This window comes from Corylus avellana, chromosome 7 (assembly GCF_965113065.1).
Source record: "Corylus avellana chromosome 7, dhCorAvel1.hap1.2, whole genome shotgun sequence".
Lineage (NCBI taxonomy): Eukaryota > Viridiplantae > Streptophyta > Magnoliopsida > Fagales > Betulaceae > Corylus > Corylus avellana.
This window is the reverse complement of record NC_142496.1, coordinates 20,572,971-20,592,443: the sequence shown is the minus strand read 5'-3', so window position 1 is coordinate 20,592,443 and position 19,473 is coordinate 20,572,971. Positions and strand designations below refer to the sequence as shown.

General features: G+C 35.9%; 2 protein-coding genes across 3 annotated transcripts; both read right to left on the bottom strand.

The window, feature by feature from the left end:
- Positions 1 to 58: 58 nt before the first annotated feature.
- Positions 59 to 3,839, bottom strand: LOC132184313 (calcineurin B-like protein 10). Of its 2 annotated transcripts, none has more exons than XM_059597894.2 (9): positions 3,726 to 3,839; positions 3,437 to 3,608; positions 2,872 to 2,954; positions 2,002 to 2,061; positions 1,124 to 1,232; positions 988 to 1,040; positions 816 to 896; positions 628 to 740; positions 59 to 546 (listed from the first exon to the last, which is right to left on the bottom strand). In XM_059597894.2, the coding sequence occupies exons 1-9, from the start codon at positions 3,735 to 3,737 to the stop codon at positions 486 to 488; spliced, it is 744 nt and encodes a 247-aa protein (XP_059453877.2). In that variant the 5' UTR covers positions 3,738 to 3,839; the 3' UTR covers positions 59 to 485. The 2 variants fall into 2 exon arrangements, with proteins under 2 accessions (XP_059453877.2, XP_059453878.2); XM_059597895.2 differs by having other exon boundaries at positions 628 to 730.
- A 2,920-nt stretch (positions 3,840 to 6,759) lies between these two features.
- LOC132184314 (calcineurin B-like protein 10) lies at positions 6,760 to 17,994 on the bottom strand. Its single transcript, XM_059597897.2, has 8 exons — positions 17,829 to 17,994; positions 10,881 to 10,963; positions 10,676 to 10,735; positions 7,475 to 7,583; positions 7,336 to 7,388; positions 7,164 to 7,244; positions 6,927 to 7,039; positions 6,760 to 6,814 (listed from the first exon to the last, which is right to left on the bottom strand). Exons 1-8 carry the CDS (start codon positions 17,914 to 17,916, stop codon positions 6,760 to 6,762), a joined length of 642 nt encoding a protein of 213 aa, XP_059453880.2. The 5' UTR covers positions 17,917 to 17,994.
- Between the last annotated feature and the right edge of the window lie 1,479 nt (positions 17,995 to 19,473).

Here is a 19,473-nt window from a genome sequence, read left to right as displayed (position 1 = left end):
AACTTATGGCGCTGAAGATAGGAAGGGTTCAGGATTTTGCCAAAGACAGGAACACACCTTTTCTTCAAGCTGGCAATTATTCTTTGTACATTCAGAAAACTATATACAGAATGAGCAACAATTTGATCACCAGGAAAAACAACATACACATGGTAATCAAAGGAGAACTTTTGAGGCAATGGCAGTATAGTTCTCTGCTCACTTGACAATACAGGCTTTACAATAGATCATAAAAATGGGGCTACATGGCTAGTTGGTGGTGTGTAATCATGGATCTCCTGGTACCACCATCCTGGCCTTTCTTGCAGTGACTGCCTTCGCCTGTTTTAGCAATGATGAATCATCTATCATGGGTCACAATTTAGATTTGCAGAAGTCATAAGGGCTTTTGAGAAAAAGTAATAATGAGTCATCTTTATTACTATGAAAACCACTAAATATGTAACTTAAGCTAAGAACACCCTTTTCCCTTGGTAGAAGGCACTTCATTCTGAGTCTTCCAATTTTGTGTTGAAAACAAAACTGGGAAATACTGTTGTCACATCCCTGGAAAATGTTACAAGTATTAACAAGCTGGGCTTGTAGATTCAAAGAAGGGCATATAAAGATATAAGGCCAGTAACATACTTCAAATAAGGAAGAGTCATGTTTTTCAAGAGGCTCGGGTGTCGAATCACAAAATCCTTCCACTCTTCTCTACTGATTCTATCATCCTTGTCGCTATCAGCATCTGCAAATGTCTACAAGAGTAAAGATCTTAATGAGTACTGATAAGCTCTAAAAGTAAAGAAATGCAAATTTGTATAGATGCTTACCTTGTCAATGATTGCCTCAAGAAGATCATCTGAAAGTGTCACCTCAGATTCCATCAAAATGGCAATTACCATTTGCCTAACCTGAAATAAACCAAAGGCTGCTAATTAAGCTGAAAAGGCTTGCACATTGACCCAAGCTTTCAACCATCAGCCCCATCCAAGAAATACTCACCTCTTCTCGCTCGATAAACCCAGTTTGTCTTAGATCATACAGCCTAAATGCAACTGCAAGAACTCAACAAGAAACACAGAGGGGATGGATCCATGAACCACATTGACTGCAAAAAAAAAGTCTCTTGAACACTTACAATCGATTTTTTCATCGATGGGAGCATAGGGATGGAAGACATTGAGTGCATGGACAAATTCCTCAAATTCAATAACGCCATTTTTCTTTTCGTCAAAAAGATCAAAAACCTAGAAAAGAATATAGATTCAGATCATGAGAAAACAAAGAATTTTTCTCTAGTTTATTAGAGATGTTGGCATACATCCAATATAACCTCAGTAACTAGCAAGCAAATAAATGGATCAAGCTATAGGAGTCCACCAAGCGTTTAAAATTTAACAACTAGTAGCTGTACAAAAAATAGCCGCAAGTATCAAATGAACTGAGGTTACTGTTTCTATTTCATTGATTAGAGATTATGAGTCCACCAAACATTTAAAATTCAACGACTAGAAACTGTGTAAGGAACACATGAGGAATGAACTGAGTTTTCTATTTTCAATCCATTGGTTAAAGAGTTTGCAGAGTGGTTTTTTCTTTCTTAACAAAACTTCCTCTATAAGACACAGCAACCATTTGGATTTGTTGAATCAAGGTTGCTGGGAGTTCTACAGATTTAGAGAAAAGATCCTAACAAATCTGCAGAAACACAAGCATATTTCCATTATTTAGCCCACAAACATTTAAATCTAATATTGGACAGTAAATCATTTATCTAGAGGCTGGAGCTCACAGCTAGGCATTAGACAAACTCTTTTTCTTTACCTGTACTAATGGAAACTCGATTTCATCATGGAAGTTATTTATTTATTTATTTATCTTAATGTGGGTTTTCATCCACTATCAATTGTGAAACGTCCATGTCACCATAGTTTAATATCACCAATCAATTAGTTCAAAGCAAAGCCCAAAATACTGATATCATAAGAAGAAGAAGAGCCTGTTCCAGCCATTTACCCGGTCTACAAAAACACTCTCGCCAGATGGAGTTTTGAACAGTGCAAATTGAAGCTCTTCCTACAAGATAACGAGCATTAATCATAACCATACAAGCATAGATTAAAATAAAACTTCATAAATGTGTTATAACTGTGACTGTGTACATAGACCACTCCATACTCAAATTGTAAGTAGAGGTAGTATATAAGTATTAAGCTGCCAATTGAGTATGAAGTATTCCCTTTCTGTCTTTTTCTTTTTTTCATTTGTCATTCAATAAAAAAAAAAAAAAATAGTTAACATCATAAGCCAAACCTACTTTGTGAGGATAGGTTTTCAAACATACACTACTCCAGCATTAGCCTCACTAGCTCAAAAACCATTTAACCATTCCTGCACTCAGCTTAGCTATGCCCTAACTGCTAATGGCCCAATAAAAATCCAAGCATATAAGAGGAACCATATTGATCCAATGTATTAATTTCACTTTTCATATTTATGGTCTTCCTAATGATACTATCAACCAATGAACTTGTCAGCTAATACTTCATAAGTCAGGCAAAAACATAAAGTTCATTTAAAAACACACACACACGCAGACACACAAAAGTTAAAATTAAAAGGGAAAATAACACCCTTGGTATGGGATGAGTTCCATTTGCCAATCTGTGTTTTCTAAAGTATACTTTATCCACCTGAGGTTCACTCCACTAACATCCCTCATACATTGTTGATTAACATTATTATCCAATCAACATTTATAAACACCACTAGTGGCTGATTTATTTTAATCACTGAGTAAATATTTTTAAGAAAAATAAAATGCAAAATCCTGCAAAAGAATAGCAATCAAAGCATTCAAATTCACTCAACACACAATTTATTTACCTTGTGAATCAACCCATCGTCGATAATTGAATTACTCAACTTCTTATACAACTCGAACAACGCCTCTACTTCATTCGGCGTAACTGTATCATTACCAATAACACAAACAACCATTTAAATCTACATTGCCCATTCCATTAATCTCTTCAAAACACACAGCAGACGCACAGACACACAAGCATTTTTCAAGATATCATTTTAAGAACTCACTGCCCTCATTTTCTGCAAATCAAATTGAAGAATCAATTGGTCACACACCGAATCTTAAATTGAGCGAACTTGCAAAAGAGGATGGTGAATACGAAGCGTCCTGCCGGAGTCGCTTCGATGCTTAAATCAGAATTGGTTGAAGAAGGTAAAGAGCTTAAGGAATTATACTTACTCCCACTTCTTTAGACTCATTTTCCTGGTAATTTTTAAAATCAAAATCTCAAAAAAAAAAAAAAATCCATTTCATTGGATGGTTTTAAAAATCACGTAGGTATCACAAAATTGTATAAATAAACATGAGAAAGTGTTTACGGACGAAGCACACCAAATAGAGAAAGGGCGAGAGATAAATTACATATGGTTTCATTGGCGAGGCGAGATACATCTTCAAAGCCGGACTCTCGTTTCTTGGGGCTCGGCCTGCACTCGAAGCAATCCGCCATAGCCAATACCAAAACCTCGAACATCCCTAGAAACGGTATAAACGCCGCACAGAGCCGCTCACCTACCGTCCAAGAGCTCGATCTCTGTTCAACCACAAATCACATTCATATCGCATATTATATAATAAAAAATAAAATAAAAAAGGCTTGAACTAGCACAAAAACATTAACATAAACAAAAACGAGATTCCGTTTCATTACCGAGGAATCCATGGTTGGATATTCAAGGCTTGTTTCTCTCCACAAAGAAAGATATCCGTTTGTACAAAACTCCGCGTTTTGTGCAGGTGCCGTGACGTCTCTCTTTTCCCTCGTGGTTTGTACAAGGAATTTTGATTGAATAAAAGGCGGTGAGATGTTAATTCTACTTTATTAAGACCACAAAGCAATTAAAAATAAGGGTAACTTTATTTTGGTCGCATAAATTTTCACCCAATTTTACAAATTTTTGAACTTCTAAATTTCTCATTTTTGATTTCTAAATTTTTAATTACTCTCAATGTAGACCTTTCCGTCAGATTTTAAACGTTATATAACGTTTATACTCTTAATTTTTGTATAAAATTTCAACTTTTAAAAAAAAATTTATTTAAAAAAAATAAAAATTAAGGACATTTTAGTCTTTTTCTTTTTGTATTTTTAACTATTAAAATTAACGAAAAGGTTCTAATTAAAAGTAATTGAAAGTTCAGTAGTCAAAAATAAGAGATTTGAAAATTAAGAGATTTGTAAAATCGGGTGGAAGTTCAAGGGATCAAAGTGAAATTTCCTTTAAAAATAATAATAAAAAAAAAAATACAACAAAGGAATATTTTGGTAAATAAAATAAAAAACTTTATTGGCTAAATAAATACAACATTCCGTATTACTACAAATACAATCTAAAGTACTTCTACGATTTTTCTAATTATTATTTATCGTAGTCTTCGAAAAGTAGCAGATGCCTCAACCAGTACACATTTTTTGTTGTCCGAGACAATAATTGTCAATTCTATTATATAAATGGGATTCAGCTTACATACGGTTATAATAAAAAGTGAACATCTCTGATGAATGATTTTTGGACGGCCAAGATTCAGTTTTCATTTTTGCGCTGTTCTGCGGGGTGACAAACGAGGAACGAAAGAAACTGTATCTGGAACATTATTGGGCTGCAACCCGATCACACTTTGACAGCATTCTCTTTTTCTCTAACCCTTTCTTTTCTTCTCCTCTAGCTAGCGGGAAGGATCCTCCCCTAGTTGTCGCCTGTAGTTTGTTGTTTGGTTGTTTGGTTCTTATAAAAAAACAACAAAGCTCGGTGCATAGTCAACGAGAGCTGTTTGTATAAATACTCGACTGACGATTACGTTGTTTAAATCAAAAGCTATCGCCAATAATTGACACGACAGATCATATTGCACATCAAACTTATTGGGATAGCAATTATTCATTGAGATTAAACTGCATAAATCTCCTTGAGTTAATCCTTATCCCTTTTCTATTGCGGTTCCTTCTTGTGGATTCCAATTGTCCGTTGAGTTGTGTCATTTAATTAAATGGGTCGGATTAAGATTGGCTTATACTGTCTTATACCTATGACTCGATACAATCCGAACCTGATTTGCAACATCTAAGGTCGACAATTTGTTACATGACTCACAAACTCAATACAAAATTAGCGAATTAAGATTAAAAAGTCTGATTCGTTTATTCATACTTCAATACGACCCGAATCCGATATGCAAATACAAATTACCATACATACTCAATAGCCCTTGGTTTTGTAAGATATCCAAAAGTTTCTAAAAATAATATGACGATTTTTGTTTAGAATAATACCACTCAACCGGCCAATCAAAATAATCATGGGCTTCAGGACCAATACCGGCCCACAAAAATCTACCAATACAAGGCCCAGATACAAAGAGGTCCCTTCTAGAATGAGAGTACCCCAAAAAGACATAAAGAATACTCACTGGGTCACTCACAGAATAGGTACATCTCGAGAGAATATAACAAATTGGCACATCGAGTGGGTCCCAGAATTGGACATATCCCAATACCAAAATTCACCCGCTACATGCAAGTCCTAGGGCAAGTATATCTCGGGACAGACAAACAGAGGCGTCTCGGACATGGAAGGTATACGGGAACTTTATCCCGAAATCCTAGGAAAAGTGCTACTAGGTCTCAATTCTTATTTTTTGGGACTGGTTCATATCCCGAAGAACCTGAATTAGATTCCTACTACCAATAGGAATCATAGTCCAAGTCCAACTGAAACTCTTTGTTATCCAATTTAACAATCTTATTGAAACTCTTTGCTCTGTCCTATAAATTGGCCCATACACCATGTATAAACCTCACACTAAAATTTTGTGCTTTGGGTATATACAACTTTTCTCCAAGAAATTAGTTTAGGAATCCAAAATGAGACATTGCCAGCACACCTGGCAAACTCCTTTGTTTTGTTTAATTACTTTTATTTTGCAGCGATGGAGGGAAGCATCTAGAAGCGTGTAGATCCACATGTTCGAAAATTGTTCTAACAATTTTATTTGCAATAAATATTTAGAAATAACTTGCAAACAACTAATACATGACATTATATACCTAAATTTCATTAGAAGATCGTCTTTATCATTATCTTTTGGGCATGAATCAGCCAAAAACTTATGGTGTTGAAGATAGGAAGGGTTCAGGATTTTGCCAAAGACAGGACCACATCTTTTCATCAAGCTATAATTTAAATTGCATGTGACAGTTATTCTTTTTACATTAAGAAAACTATATACAGAATTAGCAACAATTTGATCACCAGGAAAAACAACATACACATGGTAATCAAAGAAGAACTTTTGAGGCAATGGCAGTATATATAGTTCTCTGCTCACTTGACAATACAGGCTTTACAATAGATCATAAAAATGGGGCTACATGGCTAGTTGGTGGCCTGTAATCATGGATCTCCTGGTATCACCATCCTGGCCTTTCTTCCAGTGAGTACCTTCGCCTGTTTTAGCAATGATGAATCATCTATCATGGTCCATGGATCACAATTCACATTTCCAAAAGTCATAAGGGCTTTTGGGACTAGTAATTAATCATGAGTCCTCTTTATTACAATGAAAAACCAGTAAATTGTCTGTTAATCAGTAAATTGTCTGATTTGACTGATCAAAGCAGCTCTATATTTAACTGAAGCTAAGAATACCCTTTTTAAGTACTCACCTGGTAGACAGACACTTCATTCTCAATCTTCCAAAGTTGTATTTAAAACAAAACTTGGAAATACTGGTGTCACGCCCCTGGAAAAAGCTTAACAAGCAGTCAGTTCTCAAGGAACTCTGGAATCTTCAAAATAGCTAGGCTTGTAGATTCAAAGAAGGGCAATTTGAAGATAAAGGGTCAATAACATACTTCAAATAAGGAAGAGTCATGTTCTTCAAGAGGTTCGGGTTTCGAATCACAAAATCCTTCCACTCTTCTCTACTGATTCTACCATCCTTGTCGCAATCAGCATCTGCAAATGTCTATAAGAGTGAAGATCATGTTAAATCATCATCTATCCTAAAAACTTAAACTTTAAAATTCTATGTAGTTTAGCTCGTCTTTTTTCTTAACAGTAAAGAAATTCAAATTTGTATAGATGATTACCTTGTCAATGATTGCATCAAGAAGATCATCTGGAAGTGTCATGTCAGATTCCATCAAAATGGCAATTACCATTTGCCTAACCTGAAATAAACCAAAGGCTGCTAATTAAGCTGAAAAAGCTTGCACTTTGACCCAAGCTTTCAACCATCAGCCCCATCCAAGAAATACTCACCTCTTCTCGCTCGATAAACCCAGTTTGTCTTAGATCATACAGCCTAAATGCAACTGCAAGAGCTCAACAAGAAACACACAGGGGATGGATCCATGAACCTTATTGACTGCAAAATAACAAAATTCTCTTGAACACTTACAATCAATTTTTTCTTCCATGGGAGCATAGGGATGGAAGACATTGAGTGCATGGACAAATTCCTCAAATTCAATAACGCCATCTTTCTTTTCATCGAAAAGATCAAAAACCTAGAAGAAAAATAAGCTATTATTCACTAAACAATGAAGCAACTTAACTGCTTGTGAAATAAGAAAATAGATTCAGATCATGAGAAAGCAAAGAAATTTTCGTTAGTTTTATTATAGATGTTGGCTTACATCCAATACAACCTCAGTAACTAGCAAGCAAATAAAGGGGATCAAGTCCTCCATGCCTTTAAAAATTTAACGACTAGTCACTATAGCCGACAAGTAGCAAATGAACTGAGGTTACTGTTTCCAATTAATTTATTAGCTAGAGATTAGGAGACTGCCCGTCAAATCATCACTTATTTTAAAAGATTAAGCTAATAGAAAAAAATGAATTTAATCATTTAATTTATATGCTCAACACGTGAAATATTTTAATTAAAATGAAAAGTAAATGATGGAAACAAGGTTAAAACTTAAGACTCTACTCAGATATCATGTTGAATCAACATTTATCTCAAAAATTTAAGTTAATAGGAAGAGATTCATTTAATCATTTAATTTATATTTTAACACTACCAAACATTTAAAATTTAAAGACTAGAAGCTATGTAAGGAACATATGAGGAACGAACTGATTTTTCTTTTGTAACAAAATTTCATCTATTATTCTGGTATACAGTCCATTGTTTCTTCTAAAGCAAAACTAATTTATATTGCACCAGAACCTCCTACCTTATCTCCTAAGCCTCAAGCTTTACATCCAATGACCCCTAGATCAAGGAAAGGTTCTTTCAAGCCTAAGTCCTTTTATGAGTATCAAATCTACCATGCCCCAAACATCCTCTTTATCTATTTATACAATTCTATCTGAAAATGAGTCCAGTTGCTGCGATTCACAATAGAAGGATGTCAAGTCTCAAGAATTTCAAATTCTTGTCTCCAATGGCACTTGGTCCCTGGTTCCAAGACCCCTTGATCATAACATAATCGAAACAAGTGGATTTAAAAAATCAAACAAAACCTTGATGGTACTGTTGAAAGGTTTAAAGCTCGTTTTGTTGCAAAGGGATTTGATCAACAATGTGATATCAATTACACAGAGACTTTCACCGCGTGATCAAACCATCAATTATCCAAGTTACACTTAATTTGGCAATTCAATTTGACTCGCCTATCCGACAGTTGAACATCTCCAATGCTTTCTTGCATGGTTATCTTGGAGAGGAGGTTTTCATGAAATAACCCCAAGGCTTTGTCGACAAAGCTCATCTCAAATTCGTGTACAAGCTCCATAAATCCTTATATGGTTTGAAGCAAGCACCAAAGGCTTAGTTTAATCAATTGTCAACTTTCTTACTTGATCTTAGGTTCACTTCATCCTTAGTTTACCCATCTCTATTTATATTTCGCAATGGTACCATTAAAATTTTTATGCTTATATATGTTGATGACATTATTCTCATAGGTACTAATGTTGCAGCAATTAAATCCCTCATTCAGAAGTTGCAGGGAGAATTTTCTATCAAGGATCTTGGTCCACTTGGTTTTTTTCTTGGAATCAAGGCAATACGCACAACGTCTAGTTTACATTTGTGTTTGGCTAAATATATTCCTGACCTTCTCCATCGAGTTCAAATGGCATGGTTGGTGTAAAGCCTTCAAAGTCGCCTAGTTCCTCGAGTGTTGAACTATCGAAGTTTGATGGCACTTCCCTGTCTAATCCCAACCGAATACAAGCATGTTGTTGGGGCTTCCAATACTGTACTTTAACTCATCTTGAAATTGCATTTGTTGTTAACCAATTGTGCCAGCATATGCATGATCCTACCATGACTCATTAGTCTACTACTAAGCGTGTGCTACGCTATTTAAAGAACTTTGTTGATCATGGCTTAATCTATACTAAGAGTAGCCTTTATTTATCTGCTTATTGTGATAATGATTGGGCTGATAGCTGTGACGATCGTCAATCCCCATAAGGGTTTTCTATTTTTCTGGGCAATTGTCTTGTGTCTTAGAGTGCTAAAAAACAAGCAACTGTTTTTCGCTCCAGCACAAAAGCAGAGTATCAGGCATTGGCCATTACTCCTGTTGAATTATTTTGGTTTCGAATATTGTTTAAGGATATCAGTATTTCTCTTCCGTCAGTCCCTATGTTATACTGCAACAATGTTAGTGTACCTACATTAGCATCAAACCCGGTGTTTCATGCAAGAACCAAACATATCCAAATCGATTACCATTTTTTTCAAGAAAAAGTGGTTAATCGAGATATATTGGTCAAGTTTATTTCATCCAAGGATCAAATTACTTATGTGTTTACAAAGGGACTCTCCTCTACTCAGTTTTTATATTTGAAGTCCAAGCTCATGGTTGGTCCCTATTAGCTTGCGGGGGCTGTTAAAGTACATTCTCAAGAAGATGATGCTAGTGTTCCAAATTAGGTTTAGAATGATATAGTTGCATTCCAACAAGATAAAGAATTAAGCTATCAAAGATGTTGATGATTTGCCTGATCTCCCTGATCCCATTCAAATTCAAGTTATTGAAGATAACTTGCATTCTGCAAATAAAAAGCCAATGGCCTATTCAGCCACGATTCTAGCTAGACAACCTCTCATGATATTAAATTCAATTCATTCACATCAGCCGACAGATGTACAAGACAAAATAATCACATTATAATAAGATTGATTGTACAGTCTAAAATTTTCAAATGTAATTTTATCTTTTCTTGTTCATAACCGAATATGGATGTAACTCTATATATACTTATACATGAGTTTGGTAGATTGCCCACCATCTTTTCTTTAAAAAAGATCCTAACAAATCTGCACAAACACAAGCATATTTCTATTATTTAGCCCACAAACATTTAAATCTAATATTGATTGAAATCATTTATCTGGAGGCTGGAGCTCATAACTAGACGTTGTACTAATAATGGAAACTTGATTTCATCACGGATTTTTTTTTTTTTTTTTTTCTTAATCTTAATGTGGGTTTTGATACACTACAAACTATCAAAATGGTTCAATTGTGAAATATACATGTCACCATAGTTTAATATGACCAATCAATTAGTTTGCAGCAATGCCTAAAATTAATACTGATTTCATAAGTAAGAAGAGGTTGTTCCAGCCATTTACCCGGTCTACAAAAAGACTCTCACCATATGGAGTTTTGAATAGTGCAAATTGAAGCTCTTCCTACAAGATAACAAACATTAATCATAACTTATTTATTTCAATCACAGGGTAAATATTTTTAAGAAACAAAAAAAAAAAAAAACAAAATCCTGCAAAAAGATAGCAATCAAAGCATATTCCCTCAACACATGCACGATTTATTTACCTTTTGAATCAACCCGTCATCAATAATTGAACTGCTCAACTTCTTATACAACTCGAACAATGCCTCCACTTCAGTGAGAGTAACTGTATCGTACAAACAACCATTCATGTCTACATTGCCCATTCCATGCATGCATTAACCTCTTCAAAACACACAACACACGCCCACACACACAAATATTTTTCAAGCAAGGCATTAGTTTAAGAACTCAAAACCTTCATTTTCCACAAACCAAATTGAAGAGAGAACCTAAAAAAGGAGGAAGGTCAAGCATGAAGCGCCGTACTGGATTCCAGCAAGAGGTCACTCCGATACATAATTCACTGTTTGGTTGGAGTATGTAAATAGCTTAAGGAATTCGCAAAGAAAGAGTGTTTGGCAAGAATAGTGCGTACCACATGGGTGAGCTCCTTTCTTCTCTTTGTAGAGTGTTTTTTCCTGTGCTTGGTTGGTTAAGAAGGGGGTCCAGGAGATAATTGATTTGATTATGTGGCCTCATTCAATCATGCGAACGTCCCTTAGTGCGCGAGAAAAAAATTCTACGGGCGAAGTTGGATCTCGAACGCTCGATGGCAAATGTTCGAAGCTAGTTCTTGAATGCTCAATGGCGAATGTTCAAAGTTGGAACTGAACGTTCGATATGATCAATTTGAGAGCATTTAATTTTTGCCACCTCAGCCCTCATGAGGGTGCATTAATGTTGCTTTAAGTATACACCCTACGAATTTAATTAAGAGCTTTCCGTGAAACCCTAAGCCCCCCCTCCAAAGCGCCGCCGCCTCAGGGGAGGAGGGATGCCCGTTGCCTGCATCCCTCCTCCCCTCGACCTCTCCACTCCGGGTCCTAGTATTTTACTTGATGTCCCTAGTCCCGGTGCCCCCTCTCTTCCCCCTCCCCGCCTCTCCTTTCCCCCTCTGCTTTTTCCCTTTTTGCCTATGGTCTTGCCGTTCCCCCGGCCGCTTTCTTCCCCGCCATCTCCATCTGCAGCGTTTCCCTGCTTGGGTTGAAACGGGTTGGGTTCTGGATCGGCTTGCCTTCGACCGATCCTACATCCTCCACCTGGCTTCCCCCGACCCCTGCCTACCTCCTTGCTTCCCGGTTCTGCCGTGCCCATCCCACCTATTGCAAGGGTTCCGTTGATCCGGCTGGGCTTGTTTCTGTCTTTGGTGTTTCTGGTATGTTGTGCTTGTGTTATCTCTCGGTGGGTACTGCTTTTGGGGGTTTTCACTCAAACTCTCCCCCTCCCTATTTGTTTGTGTGTGCCGCCGATCTCTTCCGCGCCCGCTTCACTGCTCACCACTTGCTGTCAGGTCTTTTCACGCGCCCCTCCTGCGCCAAGCTGTTTGTGCCACCTTCCGCAGTGGTTTCCGGCCAACTCGCGATCAGCCTCTTCCGGCTGCCGTGACCTGTGTTTTTTGCATTTATTTCCCTGTATTGTTGTTTTTCTGTAATTTATTTTCCTGCATTTGTTTTACTGTTCCCTTTATTTCCTTGTATGGTTTTTTTTTTTTTGCTTGTAATAAGGCTCTGTACTTCTGCTTTGTTGCGCCTGGTTGCTGCCCGTTATTATTGGTCCAAACCCTTGGGTTGTGGATGTGAACTTTATCCTAGCCTTCGGGTCGAGGAGGATGAGTATCGGCTTGGGGGTTTTGCTCTCAAGGCCGAGGAATAAGTATCGGCTTGGGGGTTTTGCTCTCAAGGCCAAGGAATAAGCGTTACCTATACATTAGATGTGTCTGTTTGATACAGATCTGGTTTTTAAACCTGATGATTAGTCATAGGTTAGCGGATGCTGTGTTATGGACCTTATGGTTGATTTGGTCTGTTGCTGATGACTATATCTTTAGCTTCGGCTATGATTTACTTCAGAGTTTTTTGCTCTGTTTGTAAGAGCTTTAGGCTCGCGACTTTTATCAATGAATAAGTATGGTATGTTTCAAAAAAAAAAAAAAAAAAAAAAAAAAAAAAAAGTATATAGCCTACATCCTTGGCCTCCATTTTTGTCATTGTTCAGTTGAGTTAACCCTTGTAAGTTAACTCTCTAGAGAGTAAGTTTTGAAGAGAGAATGAGCTCTCTTATGACCTTGTCTTCAAGGAGAGGTAATCCTTTCGCCCAATCTCGTTTTTAGTCCTATTATTTGCGTGTTATGCCTTTGATTAGTTGTTGTCAAGCTTTATTTTCGTAGTCTAATCTCTTAGTTGTAGATCTATCATCTAGGGTTTATATGCTAGTGGGCTAATGAGTATTGTATGGATGGTTTACACTTTAGGTCTTGACATCTTGTTGTTTTTGTTTGAATAAATTCAGTTTCAGAGCATGTAAGTAAACCCATGAGTATGTTAAGGATTTATGCTAGATCTAGTGATGGGTTGGCTTATTTAAATTTTATGATGAAATATGGGTTACATGAGGATGATGCATGTGTTTAAGAGAAACTTGGAATGCGTTGGATTGGGGTTTATAGATAAGCATGAGGCTCAAAATCAGGTTTCTATCTGTAACCAAACTTTCAATGTTTATATATTTTAGAACGTGTGCAGGGACGAAGGAAGGGGGGGACTGGCAGGGCTAGGGCTCCCCACCAAATGACAATTTTTTTTTTTTTAAAGGTAAAAACAATTTTTTTTTTTATGGTTAATTTTTTTTTTTTTTTTTTTTGCTAATGGGCCCCTGCCCATTAAATTTTTTCAACCATGGCCCCTGCCCATTCTCAAGACTGGCTCCGTCCCTGAACGTGTATAACAACTTAGGGAAAAACGTTTTTCCCTAGCTCTAGCCACATCTACATTATCACCCCAAAAGAACTAGTCAATTTGAAACTTTTAAGAATTCATTATAAAGCTCAGTTTCACCTAATAACTAGGCAATGTAAGACTTAACACTCATGACTATCTTTATAAACCACCCACTCTATGTGAACTTTTTCTCATTTTCTCGATATGAGACTGGGGTGTTGCAAAAAGACAATGAATAATTACATATGACATGGATGGGGACCATTGCCGACTATTATACAAGTTGAGCTTTTGGTCCATGGACCCAAGAGGGGATTTCTTTGAAGGGGCCGCTTGGTGCAACCAAGGCTGAGCTAAAGCAGAGAAGGTTGCAAAGAGAGAGAGAAGTCGATGAAGCCAGAGGGTCAAGCCAAAGCATGGGAAAAGGAGGTCGAATGCCTTGAAGTCTACAAGCAATCTGAAGAACAGGCAACTCTAGCTTGCTAGGTTTTAAATATTTGGAAACACTACAAAAAAAATGATATTTTCTGACGTGGCTACAGTACTAGAATTGTTGCCACGTCAGAAAATTTCTGACGTTTGAATTTTAAAACGTCAGAAAATAATTTTCTAACGTGTGAATAGTGACACGTCAGAAAATTTCTGACGTGTTACAACAGACACGTCAGAAAATTCTGACGTGGCACACTGCCACGTCAGAATTTTCTGACGTGAAAATGTCCCACGTCAGAATTTTTCTGACGTTGCACATTGCCACGTCAGAATTTTCTGACGTGGTGAAATGCCACGTCAGAAAAATTCTGACGTGGAAATGTCCCACGTCAGAATTTTCCTGACGTGGAAATGTACCACGTCAGAAATTTTCTGACGTGGCATTTTGCCACGTCAGGAAACTGTATATATTTATATATATATATATATATATGCAGATAATTATATATAGATATATAATTATGTATAATTTTTTTTTTTGGGAGACTTTTTCTGACGTGCCATGTGTGGCACGTCAGAAATTTCTGACGTGCCACACATGGCACGTCAGGAAACTTCCTGCTTGGGCGGGAGTTTAAAAATTTTCCCACTTTTTTTTTCTTTTTATTCTTGCCTCTTCATTTATTCCCCACACTCTCTCTCTCTCCTCTCTCAATCTCCCTCTTCTGATCTGCACAGGACGGAGCTCCTCTCTAGGGGAAGAAGAAAAGAAAATGTGAAGAGAAAAAGAAGACAAGCAGCAGATTGAAGAATAGCAAAAGAAGAAGAAGAAAAATGAAAGAAGAGAAGCAGATCTGCTTTTCTTCTAGAAGAAAAAAAAAATAAAAGGAGAAGAGAAGAAGAACAAGAACAAGAAGAAGAGAAGATAAGAAAATTTTTTGAGTTTTTGAAGATTTTTGTTGGGTTTTGAGGTTTGGGTTTTTGATTTTTGGAAGACTTTTTCGGTTTGGGTTTTTGTAAATGGAGAAAAGAAGAGAGCTAGAGACAGTGAGAAAATGGAGAAAAGGGAGAACATGGAGAAAAGAAGTAGATCAAAAACGAATTGAAGAGAAAAAAAGAGGAGAAAAGAAGAAGCTGGCATGGGGAGAAAAGATCTGCAGAGAAATTCGCAGAGAAATTTGCAGAGAAATTCGAATTTCTCTGCGTGAGGGAGCTGTACAGCAGGAAGGTGTGCATCACCTGCACGGCAGGAATTCTCAAAAAAAAAATAATAATTTAAATTAATAAATTTTTAATTCAAAAACAAAATTTCAGAAAAATTTTTTTAAAAAAAAAAAATTAATTTTTTAATTTTCTGACGTGTCAGAATTACCACGTCAGAAAATTTTCTGACGTGGTAATTCTCACACGTCAGAATTTTCTGACGTGTTGCCTACTCACACGTCAGGAAATTTTTTTTCCTGACACCTACGTTTCTGACACTCGACACGCGTCAGAAACGACCCGTCAGAAAAATTTTCTGACGTGTCGGACACTAGAACACGTCAGAAAACTCCTGTCAGTAAAAAATGGTTTTTTTGTAGTGAAAGAAAAGGGATGAGAGCTATCCAGCAAATAAATTCCCAACAAAAGTATTGTTTTCTTAATTAATTAATTCCACTTAAATATTTTTTCTAAGCAAGGTCACGTGATAAATTATAGGGGTTCATATGATCAAAGGGAGACTTTTTCCATATGACGGCACTCATATTAAAGAATTTTTTAGAGAATGGATCTTCTTAGTAAGACAAAGAGGTTAGTGGATACAACTAATTAGCCTATATGTATTTTTGTATCCTATGCTATAAATGTTAAATTGTGTTACTTAAGTTATTACATGAATTGTTTCTTTTATTGAGATGATATCTTATTAGAAAAGTTTCTATGAGTTGTTTTCTTTTATTGAAATGTTATTTTGAAAATAAATTATTAAAATTGTGTTTTTGTTCTCAAACAAATAAGAGAAAGAGATTGAGTACTTGTAAAATTAGAAAATAAGAAAAAGAAGAATATTTATAAGAGAAAGAAATATTTTTCATTTATTCAAGGAAAAGAGAAAATTAAGAATTAATTGTTTTGAGAATATAATTAAAATTTAATTGGCTTCATAGATCAAAGATAGTAATTGGGTGCTGTATTATACTGCAAGACATTGAGAAGGTGTGGTCCATTATTAGAATGTTTTTATTTTGAGTGCACCCAGAGTTAATTGGAAAGTCTCATTCCATAAAGAATTCTTTATGCGGCCACCGGTTGAGTCATGATCTAAAGGGATCGCACAACCCTCACACATAAGGCATAATAGTGTATAAGAGTATATGTAATATATATATATTACTATAAAAGTGTTTCATAAATTATTGGAAAATTTACGGCTTTTTATTTTATTTTACATATCCACTTACTAATTTTTTAAAGATTAGTGTCGTTTTTCATGGTAGCACGTCACCTTCTAGAAGGTGACGTGCCACTGTTCACACGTCACCAAACAGCACTACCTCGGTACCTCCTTTTCTAGTCTATCCAATTTTTGTCATTTCAAAAGCATCACTAAAGGCACGTCACTAACCATATAGTGACATTTTTTAGCCCAAAACGTCACTATATATATGGCAGTCATTAAACCTCAATGTTTTTGGAGTGTCACCCCTTTTTCTTCCCATTTTTTTGCAGAGGGTGTAGGGTTGTGTTTCGCAAATCTTCTTGTTATGAGTTTTTTGTTTAAATTAATAATAATAAAAAATAATTAATATAATATAGATGTCAAATAAGATGACTTTTGTGAGAGAAAAGTGAAATATATATATATATATATATATATATATATATATATATATAAAGAAGTTGATTGTTTTTAAGGAAGTGAAAATAAGAGGGGAAGGGGAAGGGGTGTTTGCCGAACGGTGTTATATGTGATTATCGTCCCCGTTTTGAGGTTATCTCCTTGGGTTTTATGCCCATCTAAGCATTTGAAAAACCTCTTCTTAAAAAATCTTTTGCCATTGTCCGTATTTCTCCTATTAGATTTCGTTGGAACTATTAATATGCAACAATAACTTTCAAGAAAGGGCTTCTCCGGCCCAAAGTTAGTCCCATTACTCCTTTTGATTAAGTCCAATAGACTGATTAAACCTAGCCAAGTCTAAATGGAACAAGATCATCTACAATTCATTTGAACTGGATTATATCTAGTTAGTTATAGTGAAAATATATTTTTATCTTTTCACTTTTTGATGAGACAAAAATATTTTTCCACTTTAACTAAATGGATATTATCCAGCTCAAGATCAAGATAGGCAGGCGCACAAGCACCCGAAATACATGGTGTATAGGTATCCACACCTTTGCCACCTAGACCCATGGTGTATAGGTATCCACACCTTTGCCACCTAGACCCCTAACATTCCTGCCGGCCTGCCCACCCTCCCTTCTTCACTAGGGCCGCAAATTCAAATCAATTATTCCCTTAACTTCCTCCCTAGGACCCTAACCAATTACTTCATGGAAGGTGCTCATGACCTAAGGTATATAAGTACTATTATCCGAACGAATACCAACTTAAGCGAGAGTTATCCGCTAAAAACCAAGAGACGCTTCATGCTTGACATTACTCCTTGTTTGAGGGTTCCTTCGACTTAGAATTCCAGCTGATTCTTCCCAAGTCAATTTATTGAGAATTCTAATATAATTTCTTCTAATATCATGAAGCACACAATAGAGAAAGGGGGAGAGACAAATTACAGATGGTTTCATTAGCGAGGCGAGCATGATCTTCGGAGCCGTACCCGCGTTTCTTGGGGCTCGGCCTGCACTCGAAGCAATCCGCCATAGCCAATATGAAAACCTCGATTATCCCTAGAAACGGTATAAACGCCGCACAGAGCCGCTCGCCGACCGTCAAAGAGCTCGATCTCTGTTCAACCACAAAAACATTAACGTAAACATAAACAAAAACGATAGGAGAAACGCAAATATTGATTTGGTTTCATTAATTACCGGGGAATCCATGGTTGGATATAATTCAAGGCTTGTTTCTCTCTACAAAGAAAGATATAATCTGCAGACTATTTGTACGAAACTCCGCGCTCTGTTTTCCCTCGTGGTTTGTACATTTGGTTGGAGAAGATGAAAGAGAGAGTGAGGGGGAAATGACGAACAGCAATGACTTCATTATCATATACGTACGAACGTTAACGGACACGTGTTGTTCTTGTATTTTGGTGTTTTTTTTCAGTCAACCATAAAATGCCTATATATTTCATAAATTACTCTTTTATTTTTTGTAAAATAGTTTACTTTTTTAAAGCATAATTTTTCTTTGTGAACACAATACCGCAGCACACCTTAAGCAAAGAAATAAAGTCCTAATTTAAAAATAATAATTAAAATTTTAAAAACAAACGTGAGAAGATTGAGCAATAATATATAATACACTCACATCGATCTCACCATCATTCCACAAGGTTCATGTGACAGTACGTGCTCATCAACTCTAGTACTTAATTTTTTTAAAATATATATATATATATATATATATATATATATATATAGTTGATGGTTGCTTTCATATCCTCATTGTGGAAGATCAAGATCCCGTAGCTTTTTAAAATTATGTGAATTCAAGCTGTTTCTTACGTTAAACAGCTTGAAATATTACATTTTAAAAAGGTAGCTTGTTATCGTTGCAGTAAAAAAGAATTCATTGCAGTAAAAAAGAATTTTTCTTCCCAAATGGCTTTTTCTTCCCGTTATACGTTTCTTCTTCATAAAACCAAAAAACTATTTTTGGCTCAAAGTTATATTACAATATAAAGTGTACGAACATGATGAAAATATATTAAATTTTCATTGGTAACATACCACCTTTTAATATGGTAGCATTTTCATTCTATGCAAATAACGGCATGAATGCACATAATTTTAGAATTTGAAATTGTAAGGATCATTACCCTTCTCCTATCATACTTAGCTGGGTACCATTCTTAATCTATTCCGAATTTATTTTTTCTTTTTCTTTTTCTTTTTTTTAATTATGATTGATTTATCGTATCACGTCAATTAATATGCTAGGAGAAAACAAAATAACTTTTTTTTTTCTTCTTACTTTATCTTGTTTCAATAATTCATTTCCTCTCCAATGGTCTAGATTAACTTGATAATAGAGTTGATTTAGATAGATGAGGAATCCTGATAATGACAAAGGATCGTAGACTGCTCAAATCTGTCCCAATCAAGGATAAAGCAGAACCCAATGGGCAATGGGACAAGAGGATCAGCAATCAATTCAAGGTACTTGATTAGCAATAAGACTTTAAAATTTGTTAAGGTTTTATAAATGAAATGATTGTATATCTAATCAATCACTTAAAACCAACTCATTATAATT